The sequence below is a fragment of the Festucalex cinctus genome, chromosome 11, assembly GCF_051991245.1.
Source record: "Festucalex cinctus isolate MCC-2025b chromosome 11, RoL_Fcin_1.0, whole genome shotgun sequence".
Classification (NCBI taxonomy): Eukaryota; Metazoa; Chordata; class Actinopteri; order Syngnathiformes; family Syngnathidae; genus Festucalex; species Festucalex cinctus.
In genome coordinates this window covers 18,720,577-18,737,379 of record NC_135421.1, presented here as the reverse complement: position 1 = coordinate 18,737,379, position 16,803 = coordinate 18,720,577, and the positions used below count along the sequence as shown (strand labels likewise).

The window sequence follows — 16,803 nt, the reverse complement described above, 5'->3', positions numbered from 1 at the left end:
TTCGCTCCTGGCTGTTTTACTGGATTTTGACTGATTTTGCAAAGCCGCTGAATATTGTGTTCTATTGTTATAAAAACATGGAACCTACCAAAAGAAAAAATAGAGTCTCTTCTTTAATCAGGAAATAAAGTATATTTCTATATGTTCCCTTTTTGCAGAAATTAGCATTCAAATACAGTCAGGTTTCATCATTATACAAAAGTCTGTTTAAAACAGTGGGGAAAACAGCTTTTTGCAACAAGGCCCTGGTCGATCTCTTATACTCTGCTTTGCAACAAGGCCCTGGTTGATCTCTTATACTCTGCTGCCTGCTGTACTTCAAGCATTCTCTTCAATTCAAAGGCTGCATCAAAGCCTTCTGTATGCTATAGTATATATATATATATATATATATATATATATATATATATATAAAACAAACAAAAAAAACACGTACAACTACGTCTTTGGGAGCATGGTAGTATTTAAAATACAACATGTTTATACATTTTTAGAAGCAAATGCTTCTTGGACTTCACTTACTGCCACAGCACAGAGACTCTGGAAAGTACAACCGCAGTAACTGATTTATAATTTTTTATAAATCTAATAAACAATTACTTGATTTTATATGACATCCACATACTCATAGGTGTTTTTGTAATTCGTGTACAAACATGTAATTCTTAAAAAAAAAAATATATATATATCATCACCATCAAAGTAGATTTGATCTAACCAGACACAGCAGACTCTGCATGGGAACCATGATACAGTTGCCTTTGAGGAGGTTATGACTATGTCTTGGAAAGACCTTTGTTGAGCATCCCAAACAAGACAAGCTGAGTTGATAAGGTACATTTTTACCCAGAAGGCATGTACCACCAACCAACTACTGACCTGGCCTCAAGACTGTTTGCACCATGAGAAATCAAGAACTGTATGACAAGTGACTGCAATAACCAGATCCAAACGACAGTGTGAATGTCTGTATTTGTTTAGTAGGGTTAAGTTTGACATCCCCACAGAGAGTACAAATTAAAATACAAAGTCAAATATTCGGCAGGAACGTTAATGTAACATTTAGCAAATGAAAATAATTATCAAATTCAAATTGCTTCTTACCGGTTTTCCCCGCCCCGCTCTCTCCTGTAATGAGAATACATTGGTCCTTGTCCTGGTCTCTGAGTGACCTGTAGGCCTCATCTGCCAAAGCATAACTGGGGGACAAAAAGTACAAACTCATTAATTAAAGTCAAATTGATGATTTGCCATTTGTTTATATCGCCATATTGTTGCAAATGCATTTAGAAAATATTCGACTGATTTGATATGAAATTACACCATTTCTCAGCAGGAATGGTCATTATTCTTGATTATATTTAGTACATGATTTCACCACTGAGTAAAATTTTAAAATCTCTCTTCTGGCAAGGTGACGATTGAAAGAGGTTCAGCGAAATGTCGCAGTGCTGCGTCAGGCTCAATGGCATCTAAACTAATCAGTAGCATGTGAGTATATTGCAGAATTAGGTCGCATCTGTAAGACAGACTGGAGTGACTTGTTACTTTATTTAGCTACATGGAGATTTAAGATTTAGTACTAACTAACTAAACCATTCCCATATGAACCTATTGAGTCCCAACTGGTTTTAATCCTAATGTGAAACATTTAACACATTAATGTTAGACAATTGTGACATTATTGAAACCATTGACTGATTTGTCAAAAAAGTTAACAATTACTGAAATCATTCAAAGGTGGAGTTTTGTCATATATTGTCACGTTCAAAAAAACAAAACAAAAAAACAATAAGCAGTTAGGGAATTAAGGAGGGAGAAAATTACTACGCATCAACACATCGTCATACATGAGTATAACATAGGTTGAGATCTTAATTTAGTAGCTACGCTATGATTGGTCTTCAAACTTCAAAATGAAACTGCTGACGATAGCTTCATTTGACTATTTTGGAGAGATGTGAAGAATCCCCAAAGCCACCCGCACATGGAAAATGAATAAACTCCCTCCTGACGCAATCTCACCCCCCCCGCCAAATTGCCACTCTTTACCACACACAATGTTATGGATTTGCTTTTCAATTGGCCTTTTTGACAAATCAAGATGGACATTCCACCCAGTAGGGCTCCATTGCAATTTGCGGCAAACCATATTTTCAAGCATTCGACAGGTGACAACTCAACATCTCTGCATGGATGAGTGCTGAGGCTAAATCTGCACAATGCGTATACTGTAACCTAGGGGTGTGAATTGCCTAGTACCTGACGATTCGATTCGTATCACGATTCACAGGTCACAATTCGATTCGATACCGATTAATCCCGATACGAATTTATAAGTCGATTGTTGCGATTTTTTTCATTCAAATTTAGAAAATACTAATCAGTAAGCTTGTAGAGTGTAAGATTTATATGAAAATGTATTATTTATTTATCTGAAATTTCAGTCTTATAGAGGTTGTAATCTGTTTCATGTTTGAACAGCATTAAAATAAAATATTAAGGCTTAATGTTCCGTTCATATAACATCCTTCCATGCTCAAGGTGTGAATCCTTAAAAAAAAAAAAAAAAAAAAAAAAAAAATCGATTCTGCCAATTATTGAATCGATTCGAGAATCGCGCGATGTAGTATCGCGATATATCGCCGAATCGATTTTTTTTTTGACACCCCTACTGTAACCCAATATGTTAAGTGAGTGGAACTAGAATTTGGAAGAATTTGATATGACAATTTGCTGGCATTGGGGATAGAGGTCATCTCCATTCTGGTCAGACCAGGAACCACAGGCTAGATATAAACAGACAGGACATTTGGAGGCATCATTTTGGTCTGTATGAGCCCAGGGAAAAAGCAAATATGTACAACAACTTTACAACTTCTCATAATTGTAACGTACATTAATATTACAGCTCAGCAACTTGGCAAAATATACTTGATAAGCCTTCAATAGCTCACAGTGCCAGCTGGTTTTACAGTGTCGAATCCGCTTCAAAGAATGCATCCAATCCAATAAAAACAGAACCCAGTGTCGAGAATGTTGGGCGGAAAACGTTCTGACACCCAAGGTAAATTTTATAGTTTTGGATTCTCCCAATTGAAAATCCACTTTTTTCTACTAGAAAATCACAATTCAAAACTAATTTACTGAGACTACCGAGTGACATTTAGGCTATACAATCTCAAATCTTTCTCAGCTCATCAGTTTGCACTTTTCTAAGACTTGCCACAGGACATTAGCCCACAACTGAAAAGGGCAGCACAGTGCGGCAGATGTCTTCTTTGTGAAAAGCCTTCTGTCGCCTGACTTGATCCCGACAATGAGCAAACCATCATACAATTATCCTGCCCAAGGGGAGAACTGTGGGCCAAACGGGTGAGGGTACCAGACGAGAGAAAAAAAAAAGAAGAAAAGAATAGAAAAAAGAAAAAAAGAAAAATTGGTGGTCGGTCCATTGCCAGGGACTTTCCAAGTGAGTCACAGCCAACCAGGATTACATGCATAGTTTTGGTGAACTACCATTACATTATAGCGTGACCAATACATGAAATTGAAGTACGTAATTGCTTTGTCCCAGCATACAGGTAGGTAACATCAATACCTAAAAAAACACCCAAAAGTGAAATTAAAGTAAACGTGGTGACTTCAAACATTACAAAGCTCCACGGTCATTATCAAACAGAAGCGAACAAGGCACTAAATTCTTACTTAGCCATCTGAAAAAGTGTGTGAAGTTGGAAATGTGGGCTTGAGACAAGGTCCAGGGCCAAGACCATAAGTTGTGCTTGGCGCTTTCCCTTCACGTCAGACGACGGGCTATAATTTGGATTTACACGTGGCAAGCGGTGAACAAAAACCACAACAGCATGACATCAGCGTTAGAAAAATAGTTCAGTCAGTCAACTAAACTCCTGTTACCGGGATACGAGGGGTCTGCCAAATGTCCTGTGAGGACTCATTTTGCATACTTTGCTCACATTAAGGTTAAAGTACATCCCTTCTATTGGACGCCAGCCAGACTAGCGCAGAGACATGATCAATTATAATGCTATTGAATTTAGAGTGAAATACACCTTTTTCCTATCCCCAAAATGGACAACCACTGCACCGAACTTTGCGATATTCAGCAGTTTCTATTTTGAGTCTGTGTCAGGCGAACAGTCTGTGATCTGCGAGTGATCAGGCTTCCCTGCGAGGCAGGAAATCCGCCTGGCTCTGCTGCGACAGCCGAGCAAAACGGCACCAGGTGGATGAAGAGACTGATCTGACCAAGCCTAAAAACGCACAATACACCCACGTACGCGTGCATGCACACGCGATATACGTCCATTAAGAGACCAAAGGCAAAGCAGCCAGTGTGGTTGGCCACAAGATTTTGGTATCGAACAGATGTGGCCCAGATGTGAATGGTTATGACATTGTGTTGTTGTAAAACCGGTGGTAAGAAGAACAAGCTACAGGATGGCATAAAGACACACATTCAAAATATTTCTATTTTATTTTAAATTAAAAGTTAAGTGAATTGGGGCTATGTTACGTTATTCTTCTACTACTACTACGTCCTGGTCTATGCATTAAAAGTTGCGGGTGGAGAGGACAGATAATTTACTTGAAGCAGAGCAATTTTGCACACAAACATAAAAAAAGTTGAGTTTAAAAATGATTACCCAGTAAACTGAATGTGACCGAATGCCTGAGTCATGAGATTTCATCGAGTAATAAATGGTGCAGCACATGGATGAAACCTAATGTCCTGGCTACGCGATATACTTGGGGGGTGGGGTGCATATAGCCACATGAGCAAAGCCACAGGCACGGGAAATGGAAACGGAGGATCAGGACTTCATTTTACGATCGCTAAAGCAGCAGGCTTGTCAAATTGGGGAAATTCTCCCATTGATGCTGCGCTCAATGTCTTATTCTGCCACTAAAGAAATGTCTTTGTCGACTAGTGATGACACAATGGATATATTGAGGCCTTTCACAAAGTTACTTTGAGTAGATTTACAGTGTGTGAATTGATGTTTAGACTAGAGGCCCGTTTATTACCTACCAACGATGAACTATGATAGCATATTAATTAGGGGTGTGAATTGCCTAGTACCTGACGATTCGATTCGTATCACGATTCACAGGTCACGATTCAATTCGATACCGATTAATCCCGATACGAATGGTCACGATTCGATACCGATTAATCCCGATACGAATTTATAAGTCGATTGTTGCGATTTTTTTTCATTCATATTTAGAAAATACTAATCAGTAAGCTTGTAGAGTGTAAGATTTATATGAAAATGTATTATTTATTTATCTGAAATTTCAGTCTTATAGAGGTTGTAATCTGTTTCATGTTTGAACAGCATTAAAATAAAAATATTAAGGCTTAATGTGCCGTTCATATAACATTCTTCCATGCTCAAGGTGTGAATCCTAAAAAAAAAAAAACAAAAACAAAAAAAAAAACACAAAAAAAATCGATTCTGCCGATTATTGAATCGATTCGAGAATCGCGCGATGTAGTATCGCGATATATCGCCGAATCGATTTTTTTTTAACACCCCTAATATTAATGGTGAAACTGCACTGTTTATCTAAGATTAGACAACATGCTACGGCTACAATACAAATCTGCACCTCACACATTTTTAGATTAGCTATTTTGTTAAGTGAAGTAAATTTGTAGCCGATCATTTGAATAAATCTATCGAATGATTGCTGAAATAAATCAATTTTAAAACTGTTTGATATCTTGCAGGAAATAAACTACACCTAATTGAGCTAGCGGATATTTGGCATGATGTGAAAGTAGCAGAAGCCTGTAGGCACAATGCGACATGCTGATCACCTGACTACCACATGTTGGAATCAAATGAGGAAAAAAGTTGAATCCAGAGACGATTTGAATTTTCTTTGCCGCCTGTCAGATAAAAGAACCTACCAAAAAGCTAAACGAAATTACAGTAGGGGCAAAAACAAACGCACCATCAACATTTTTCAGCTAGGCAGTATCGTAATTACAACTAATACAAAAATAAATAGAATAAATGTACAGGCTTATGCTTAATGTCTGTAGCTTACTAAACATTGTTAAAAGTTTTCCTGCCACTCTCCTCTACCTGAACATGCCTTTATCTAGTGCCTCAAGACTTCCTACAGTGCCGTAACGCAGACTTCATGATGCAACAGCACGAAACCAAGCGGTACTATTTCACACTGTAAGAAATCAAGACACATTTTGTCCAGATAACATTCTATATTGCCCAACTCGGGCAGCGCGCATTAGCTGATGCAAGCTGAACAGCAACACAATAGCCGATAGTAATGACAGTTTAGTCCCAGCCTCGCTGTTCTAAACGTGGCCTCTTTGTAAGTGTGGACAAAATAGCTGCTTCTACACATGGCCAAATTTCCACAGGCTATTGACTCCTCTTCACATTAATCACTCCCAAATCCGTTTAACAGCTTGTTTGAGTTAATTTGACCAATCGCATGCTAGCCAACCATGACTCTGCACGGGCTGTTCTGACAGCAAGCAGCACAACAGCAACAGTCCAGTCCATCTGTTTCTTTATTGGCCGGTGTGTACGTCTACAGGGCACGCTTACGTTTCAGTCAGAAGGTTCCTGATGAATTTCCAAAGTCAGTACATAGACCAGCAATAGTCTTTGGTGCTTGTGGGTGAGGATCTCCACTGGTTTTGGTCACAGACGTGTTTCAAAACAAAAATCTATGAAAATTAATAACTCAGTAATTAGGGGTGCACCGATCACACTTTTTTGGCCGATCACCGATCACCGATCTTTAAAACTGTCTGACCTGCCGATCTCGATTTTTGCCGATCCCGATTTTTTTTTTTTTCCCTCAAAACCAAGAGCATACACCTTAAATGTTCCTTTTTTTTAATTGGAAAACACTGAGCAATACCTGTCAAACAAGGTAAAACATGTTTAAAACACATTTAGTAGTTCTCTCAAATATAATTGAAATAAAAAATAATAAAATAAAACTTGTGGAATAGGTTATAGCAAAGACCAGTTTTGAGAGTTTTCAAAAAAAAAGTGCACGGCAGTATCAGTAAAGCTTCCTTCCTGAGTATTTTTTAGATGTGTCACAATCTAGATGTAAAATATCCATCCAAAAATATCTTGCACCAACTTATAGGATCAAAACCTCCTAAAGTAAAACATTCTACAAAAAAAAAAAAAAAAAGTGCAGCATGCACAACATTTTCAAAGTCAACAAGTTGTCACAACAACACAACTCCAGTCACTTCTGCATTAATGGAAGGTTTTTCTTGATGAACAAAAGCATCTCTGCTTTATCACCAGACAAACGACTTCTTTTTTCATCGACGACATGACCAGCTAAGCTAAACAGGCGCTCGCTTTCAATGCTTGTGCATGGGGCAGAAAGATAGGCTCGGGCAAGTGCCGCAAGTTCAGGGAAACGATTTTCATTGAGCTTCCAGAAGGCCAATGGATCCTGGCTTCTGTCAATGGGGACCTCAGAAAGGTAGTTCTGTACCTGCATGGCAGAAGGGCTGGCTAATTGCTGCTCCTTTTCAATGTTCTCTTTCAGGATTTCATTGTGTACTGAGAGCAGTAGACTACACCTCTTAGCTGGAGGCACTTCTATGTCAGGAGGTTCCGGTTGGGTCGATGTTTCAGTCGCGGGTCTCTCATCTTCGGGTCTGCATCTGGTCTCCTCCTCTGCAAGTTTGGCCAAAAGGAGCTCTCTCACTTCATCCTTCACCTCTGCTGAGAAGTAGCGATTCTTGTACCTTATTTTGTATAAAGAAAGATAGATCAATCATTGCGCTTTGTATACATTATTCCTTTTATGGCGACCATGTAAATAGGCAAATGCAGTTCAAAAAAACAATTTTAATTTTAAAATTGTTTTGTAAATAAAATAGTGTAACTAATTATTAAGGCTAAAAAATTCAATATTCAGAAATAGTTACTTGCCTTGGATCAAGAATGGTGGCTAGGCTGTACAGGGGCTCATGCTCAATGTTGCTGAATCTTCTCACAACAGCCTCCAGTAGTGTTGTTTTGGCTGTCGCCACACCACGGTCTGTCTCTGCTCGTCTCTCCAAAAGACGTTTGAGTGCAGTGACGGCTGGGATAACATCTGCTGCTGTAGCTCTTGATGAACTGATCTCCTTTGTAAGTTCTTCAAATGGTGCAAGGATGGTCAGCACATTTTCCATTAGCTCCCACTGGTGTGCAGTGAGTGTAGCTGGTAACTCGTACTCGGCAGCATACACGCTAATTGCACGTCTCTGCTCCATCAGCGACTGCAACATGTAGACCGTGCTATTCCATCTAGTGGTAACGTCTTGTTGTAGACGCTTCCTCGGTTGACCTAACTGCGTCTGTATGTCGTACAGTCGAGAATAGGCAATCGATGAATGTTTAAAATGTCCGACGATTTTCCTTCCCGTTGCTACAATATCTGCGATGCTGCGCTGCGCCAGTTGTCCCTCGTTGACAACGAGTTGCAGCGTGTGTGAGAGGCAAGGCAAACTCTTCAAGTTTGAATCATCCAGTGCTTTGGCCATATTACGAGCATTGTCCCGAAGAATAACATGAACTCTTGCATGCTCGATTCCCCATTGAGATAACATTGCCTTAAATTCTGCCGCTAAGTTAGCAGCAGTGTGAGACCCCGACATTTCTTTGCAGTGTAGAAGCACTTTATGGCGTTCAAATTTTTTGTCTATCCACTGCGTAGTAAGACTCAACATCGACATTAAACTTACATCAGAAGTCCAGATATCTGTTGTAAAGCTGAGTGTCTTTGCATCGGCTCTAAGCAGGCTGTGAGTATGGCTCCAAACTTTTTTAAACAACTCCGGTAACGCAACTTCTGAAAAGTATTTTCGACTTGGCAAATCATATCGCGGGCTCAAGTGCTGCATCAGCTTTCTGAAGCCTCGGTCCTCCACGACCGAAAAAGGCTGGTCATCTAATGCCATGAACTCCATTATTTTTCTCGTGGTCGCTTTGCTCCTTTCGCTGCTCATAAGCGCCAACAGCGGTCCATGGTCTGGCTCCTTGCTCGCGCTAGCTTTAGCTAAGTTAGCCTTAGCTTGGTTGCTAACTTCAAACGCCGCATACTCAGCAGTGTGGTGGGTCCTTAAATGACGAATGAGGTTTGTTGTATTGAATGCCTTGCGTGCAGTCCCACCACGACTTATTTCGACGTTGCACGAATTACAAATTGCGATCCTGGGCTCCTTTACTTTTATCGTGAAATACTGCCAAACTGTCGACATACTGTTGCTGCTGTTTGTATTGCAGCGCACACAAGTGCGCATTTGCACACGTGACCTTGTGAGCGGGCTTATGTCTCAGCAGAAGAGGGCAATGGTTGACTTTTTCGTACTTTTACGCGAGAGAGATGTGATCGGTAGACAAGATCGAATTTATTTTGAGGGATCGATCGATCACCGATCGCCCAAAATTACGAAAATTGAGGCCGATCGATCGGCCGACCGATCGATCGGTGCACCCTTATCAGTAATGTTTAATCGGGACTGCAGCAAGTAAATCAATTACTTATGAAAACATGAAAAAAAAGCAATAACTTTCTATGAATGATTATCTCACGTTGCCTGTAGTGTACTTAGAACAAAACGTTTCAGTCTTGATCATATTACCTACCCCCTATAATGCAACTCATCTCTCGCCCTACCTCATACTGACATCTGGATTTTGGCCTGTTAAACTACCACTTTTCTACCCCCACTCCACCTTGCCCACAATCCATTGCATTTCTTCTGTGAGCAGAAAGGAAGAAGCTTATTCTCCTTTCCCAATCATTCCTCAGTGGGTTTGCTGATCTCACCATCACACCAACACAATCTACCCACCTGAGTCAAAATGCCATTTCAGAAAGTGCCCACTTCAGGCGACCGACAAACAGGTTTGCTGCTACAGCAGTGATTATATAAGCCTGTGATCACAACAGAGCCCACGGTATGAAAATTATGCAGGAATTTGTATATTCCTACATTTACGAATCAGCATTTGTCCATCCATTTTCTGTACCATCTATTCTGTTCTGAATTGAGGGGAGAGCTGCAGCCTATCTGGGACTGACAAGAGGCGGACCACACCCTGGACTGATTTCCCGTCAATTACACAGGGGTTGTGGTTGGGGCGTTTTTGCTTATAATATACATTTCAAATGAGTGTGGGAACTTATTCATCTATGCAACAATATAATATCCGACTGAATTCTAGCAAGAAATGCTTGGTACAAAGTCCAGGAGTAATGAGGAATAATACAGAAACAAAGGCCTTATATATTTACAACCTTTAGCTGTGACGGGCAATGAAAGGCAAACCAAGGTGTGGTGCCATTAATCAGTAAATGACTAAAGTTCACCCAACCCATAAATTCACGGTGAACATTGCACGCAAGTACTTATTCAGAAGTTACAAAACTGCATAATCAGCAACACCGTATGCAGTTTTTGTAGCAAACTACTGCTCAATGCGTCTTAAGATCTTGGCAAGATGTCTAAAGTGTGCCAAGTTTCCCCCGTGACGATGACAGCCTAAAATCTGACATCTGTACCAAATACTATCCACTAATGCTCATTTGTACATGATGATCCATTGATGCAGTACATCAGAGGCGTAAATACAGATATTTGTTTGGAAGTCAATGCAGTAAAGTCTGTTTTTTTTTTTTTTAATATATATGTTCATATTTTTATTTCGGGAGGGTGGTAATCTGCAAAAATGTCAAATGGTGGTGCGCGTAACAGCCGAAAAGCCCCACCATATACACAAGCATGAGCTTTGGCCCATTGCCCATGAGTCAAACGTGACGCAATCACGATGGGATCATTTGGGGATTTCATATACGTCATTCAACATTTGGAAAACAGGATCCCACCCCAGAGACTACAAATCCGTACTTTTCAATCTGTGTCTACTAGCCTTGGCAACAATGGACTCCAGGCCAGATGTAATGATTCTGTGCCTGGGCAAAGGGCAATAATTAGCTAACCTAATACTTTGCGCGTGTAGAAGAGGAAAGTCTGTGCCTCTAGGGAGTGCTCGTTAACTTATGGGTGCCGCATCTGGCAAATGAAACTCTGCTAGTTTGATGAGCACAACAAATAGTGGCTTGAATGTTTGTTTACGGGTTGGCAGCTGTCTTGAAATATCAATAATCTTTGATGTTTGCATACAATTACGTTTTGTCATGACATTTCAATAGATGTGAACTTATTGTGAAAAAGTTGTGATGGGAACGTTTACCCCAGAAGATTCCACTGGTTGCCACACAAGTGTTAAATGATCTCTGCCTGTCACTAAGGTGTGAAATGCCAACGTACGTAAGGAGGGCATGCTAACATTGTGTATGCTCATTTAACGACATCTATTCCCTCAAATTGGAAGTGTGACGTCACATATGTGACGAATTAAAATACTTAAATTTGACTTCACTTTAAAACTCCTTCCTATTCAAAATGACACAAAAATACAATTTGGTTTTCAAGACAGTTTAGAAACTATTTTGAGAACATTAGGTCAGTACTGTTAAACTACAGATCAAAAAGCTGTCACGGGGAAAAAAAAAGTCAAATACATACCCAAAGTTTTTAATATGAGGTCGAGAAGACCAATGCAAAGCCATGAACCTTAACAGGATGGTCTGACTAGAGTGGATTAAGATCAATTTATGTTGCATGTTGAAACCATCTTCATTTGACTGGTGCAACAACAACTACTAATGCAGACAGGGCTGAAGGATAAGTATGCACAAAAAAAAAAAAAACATATCTAGACTAGAAGCCCAAGATCATTCAGAAACTGCTCCACTGGATGAGTCGTAATGACTTTGAAAAACAAAAATCGGTAACCAAATACAGCGGGCGAAGAGATGTGACCCATTATCTGGACGACCGTGTGTCAGGCCTGCGCTGTGAATCAATCCATCATATTTGCATGTCATTTACTTGCTTTACACATAAACTGGTTTTGTCAATATGGTATGCAAACAAGCATGGCATGAGCATGAACTGAATAAAAATGATCAAATTTTACTATTAGCCAGTGTTGGTTTAGGAATACTGATCTATAGTGTATTAAAAAAAAAAAAAAGTTGGAATGGAAAAATGACATCACTCATTTGCAAAGCAAGAGAACTGATGAGCTAAATCATCTGGCAAGAAATGACAACAGTTCAGTGTTTTTTTTTTCTCTTTACAACTTGATAATGAATAAACAAAACCCTGCTTTTGTCTACTTAGCATGTATCAACTGTGGGACACTGGTATTCCCCTTCTTCCAATCTGTTTCTTGAGGGCTACAGACCAGAGACACGTCAGGCTAATTGACGAGCTTTTGTTTCGTCTTGGTACCCTCACAGCAACGCTGACGTAATGTTCCTATCGAACAGATGGTCAGCCAAAGTGCTGAATGGCCAGGGGAGCTCCAGTATGACTCAAGACGACAAGAGCAAGTGCCCTTCTGATCCCCCTTCTCAACCCCTCCCCACAGAGTGCACTTTGATAATCTTTACAGAGATGTGCAACGCGCTGGCTTTTGCCAATAGATGCAGCTGAACACCACCATCCGCTTATCCTTTTCAGGGTCAGCGGATGAACTGGAGGCCAGCTGACTTGGGCCATGGACTGATCGCCAGTCAATCGTGAGACATATGCACTGTATACTCGGCAACAAAAACAGCAAGTATTTGGTCTTTACAACCATGACAAAGACATGAAAAACAGGGTAAATTGGAAAGGGCACTCACATGTGTGGACTGAGTTCATAAAAGTTTCTGTTGCGATACTCTTCCACTTTCTCTGGGCTGAAGATGGGCAGCGACCTGTACGGGTTCATGGAGATCACCACACTGCCAATGTAAGTCTGCAGGGAAGAAATTGGTGAACAAACGGGTTAATTAAATTGCATTTTTTTTTCTTATTTTACTGGACAGACAGTAGAGTGAGCTTAAAAAAAAAAATAAAAAATCCATTTGAACCCCGATTGTTGAACAACAATGGGAGGAATTCTGCTTCCCTCAGCTTTTCTCAGCTGGGGGTTGCCAATACATTGTTGGGGCTTGCAATGCCTGAAGTGAAACTGAAGATAAACAGGAATCTGTGGGGCGGGGCAAAACATCGGAATGCAGAGGAGTCTGGTGCTTCAGGGCCTACCAAACCAATTGAGATACTCGGTGAACACCATAAATCAAAATTTGAAAATTCATTTGTTACGTCATTTTTCCCCACACAAGACCCTTTTCGTTGGTTAGCAGCTTACGGGTCCTTTGCATTGCTATCGGTATTTACGTTAGCCGTTTTTGGACACATTGTTGATGCATCACTGCACCGTGGAGTTGAGGGAAAGTGTATAATTTCTCATTGCTATGTGTATACAAAAACAGAAACTCCGTTAAGCGTGATATCAAATGTTTGGCATCTTACTGTTGCATTTCCACAGTCACAGTCTGAACTCTGATTGACATTAAAAATAATGTGACCTATGGATTCTTAAAAACTAATTTACTGCAGTGTACGTTTATATTTGTCAATTGGCTTCCAACCTCATACTGCCACAGATATTTGTCAAGTTCGATAATCAACAGATAGGGTTGGAAGAGGATATTTCGCGTATGAGATGATTACGGGGCGAATCGCTGCTTCTCAATTATGAGGGTGACAAATTGACAACACGGTGGAAGTTGTACGAGTTTTGGCAGCCACTCCATGCTGCAAGTCTGCGTCACTCACGGCACATTTACACTTGCATATCTGTAAATTATTTTGCTATGAAAATTCCTTCATCAATCTTTGTTTTGTTATAGTCAAAACTCAAAAGCAAAAAAGTATTAGTATGAAAGTAACTGTTAAAAATTTGACGCGTTTTGCACAAAAAGAATGTTTTCTCCACTTAACTGGATAAAACCAACCCAAATGGCTGCCAGTGAATGAGTTAAAAGTGCCACTCAAAGTAAATTGTTGAACAATGTCCCCTTACACAAATCACAAAAGTGTAAAAAGTACTGTTTTTCTCTGTTTTCCATCACGCAAAAAATAAAATAAAAATAAAAATAAAAATAAAAAAATCTTTACGTAACGTTGACACCACATCCGAGCAAAATCTAACACTTCACCTAACCGAGAGCGTAACCAGCCATCTATCTACTCCTACGCTCACAACAGAGCCTGCATAGCACTTTCACACATCAACCTGAAACATTCTCTCTGCTGTCCATGGTAATGGTTGTTGCGTAATCCACTCCAAAAAGGAGTGGAGCATGGCCTTGCCTGTGGCAACAACCTCCCACAGCCTCTCATTCAATAGCACACAGGAGGAAGCTTCAGGCCTTTTCAAGTGCAGAGGGTTGCTACTAAAGTGTATAATTGACTGCAATCTAAACATCATCATGTGCTGCTGAGGGTTTTTGATGACCAACAAGTACACAGCGCAAAAACATGCTTGCATTGATGTTATGCTGAGAAAAAGTAACTTTTAGAAAGAAAATTAAACATGTTAGACTTTTAAATAAAGGTCTTGATGATATGAACGAATCAACAAATTAAATCTAATTAAGGACTCATGCTACCCGTAAACAACTGTACAATATAAAACAATTAAAATGTTGATCTGAAAACTTCTAAGTGAACATCTACAGTCCTCTGCATTATCTCAAAATGAAGTCTCTTGGTGATACAAATCATATCAAATAGAAATGTCAAAGCCAATTCCTTTATATATTTTCCAATCATGACATTTTAAAATAAGCCACTTGTTTATTTTTGCACTGCAGTCAAAGCAATATTGTGAATATTTCTTTTTTTCCCCCCCAATAAGCACTTCATTTATCGGCAAAAAATACAATTGTTTAATGTCATGCATATTTATTGACAAAATGCTAGCTGTGATTTCCCAAGTCATTACTTTTGAAAAGGCATATCAATTGCTTTCAAAATGGTAAATTTTTATTACTACACAATTTAAAATATAAACACAATTATGCCACATGATTGAAGCCTTCATTTAGAAAATTAGAAGCTCTGAGATTATAGTTAGAGAGCTATATACTTCAAGAAGATAAAAACACCATCCCAATGCCCCTGTGGGAAGTGAGCTGCGTCTTGAGAAAATATCTAGAGCACTGCTATGGCTATTATCATTGCTGCATGAGTTGACATTATCCCTTGGGCACTGCGAGCCAACGGCAACCAGCGTGGAGGTGTAATCACCAACAGCTGATGTCTAGAACAGCCAGACAGTCTGAGACATAAAAATAGTTTCGTAAATGCTTTTCTTATAGCCACTCTCACATACCATAAAAGACAAATGGATGGCAGTGACAGGGTTTAAAAAAAAAAAAAAAAGTGCCAAAAATAAAGCTTAGGTTTCATCAAAGTGCATCTGAACAACAAATCTTCAAGTACCAGTACCTGAAAAATGTAAAACAAACTCAAATACTCTGAACTAGCTAACTAGCTATGCATACACCCCCAAAAATGCATCCTATCCTTGAGATCGTCTGCTGGTGTAACTGCATTGGAGTGCCTCGTGGTCTGCCATGAGAGCACGCATGTCATGCGGAGAATGACGGAAGAGAAGGAGGAAGGATTTATGCATTGGTTTATTTTTTAGTAAAAAAGTCTGACTTGACATAAAGTGTTATGAACCGTGGCTTTGTGCTTTAGAGTGCCTCATTGTTGCGGCATGGAAAAATCCTGCGACCGTTCATATTTTTTTTCTATACTAGATTACATTTGGCAGGACTGTCAGCACTCTTCTCAGCGGTGTGGCAAATTTAGAAGGCGACTTTCACGTTATAGGAGTGCCTGAAAATGATAAAAACTAAACTTCATGCGTATACAAAATGTATACACTAAAATATATACTTACATATATCTCATTGTGGTCAAAGCGCTTCCTCAGGTTCGCAAGCAAGGAGTCTTCAGACAAAGGTTCCAGGAGGACCATGTCCCCCACCCCAATCATGTTGTCTAGAAGTGATGTTTTCACCTCCATTTTGGCTGTTGGTTTCCCCCTGAAAGAGAGAGAGGTAAAAAAAACAAAAAACATTTGTCAAACATGCTGTGCAGTAAGCTGGAAGGAGGTAAGAATGTCAAGTTAGGGGTCATTGTTTTTGTCTTTAGTTGAGAAGTATCCTGCAAAACATGTAAATAAACAGCTACACATTCACCAGAAAAATCAAAACGCTGGATTGAACATATTTGAACAACAATTGTTTAACCCCAGAGGGAGAAATTAAAAGGCCTTTGGTTGTCTAGTCAATCTCGCTCTCGAATGACATGCGAGAATTGCTTTATGCTTGACCTCTGGCTGGTTACTCAGATGGAAATGCTCCCATTTCAGTGTGTTTTATAAATCAAAGAAATAGCACGGGATTCCCAATTTTATCGCCCGTCTGCTTGCTACAACACAGAGCCAGTAAAAGATCTGGGCCGGAGAGCACCTGGACAAAGACAATGCTGGGGCTGGCAGTTTTCAGTCCTGTGTTGCCCTCAAATGCCTTTGGGCCACTAATCCCATCGCTATAGGATAGGAGAAAAGAGGGGCCTAGCAATACATTCATGGCCTTGATACGGGGGCTTTGCTCAACCACAAACCCCAACGCTCGCTGCTGTGACAGACTTCTCATACTCGGCCAACAGTCATCCACTGTTCACCACTCACATAAATACAAGATGTCGCTTTGCAGTGGCTGACGGTGAATATAAGCATAGCAAGTCAACACATCTCAATGTTTTCAGTAGAAGTACCAGTAGCAGTAGTAGTTGTA

General features: G+C 39.9%; 1 protein-coding gene across 5 annotated transcripts in view; it reads right to left on the bottom strand.

Moving 5' to 3' along the window:
• myo1b (myosin IB) overlaps window positions 1–16,803 on the bottom strand; it is a 59,759-nt gene that overhangs the window by 37,833 nt on the left and 5,123 nt on the right. For all 5 annotated transcript variants that reach the window (XM_077536809.1, XM_077536806.1, XM_077536808.1 and 2 more), the window contains exons 2-4: window positions 15,903–16,047; window positions 12,784–12,899; window positions 1,105–1,199 (exon numbers count right to left, since the gene is read on the bottom strand). In XM_077536809.1, coding sequence (XP_077392935.1) covers window positions 1,105–1,199; window positions 12,784–12,899; window positions 15,903–16,028 — 337 coding nt within the window. In that variant the 5' untranslated portion in view covers window positions 16,029–16,047. The remainder of the gene's footprint in view (window positions 1–1,104; window positions 1,200–12,783; window positions 12,900–15,902; window positions 16,048–16,803) is intronic.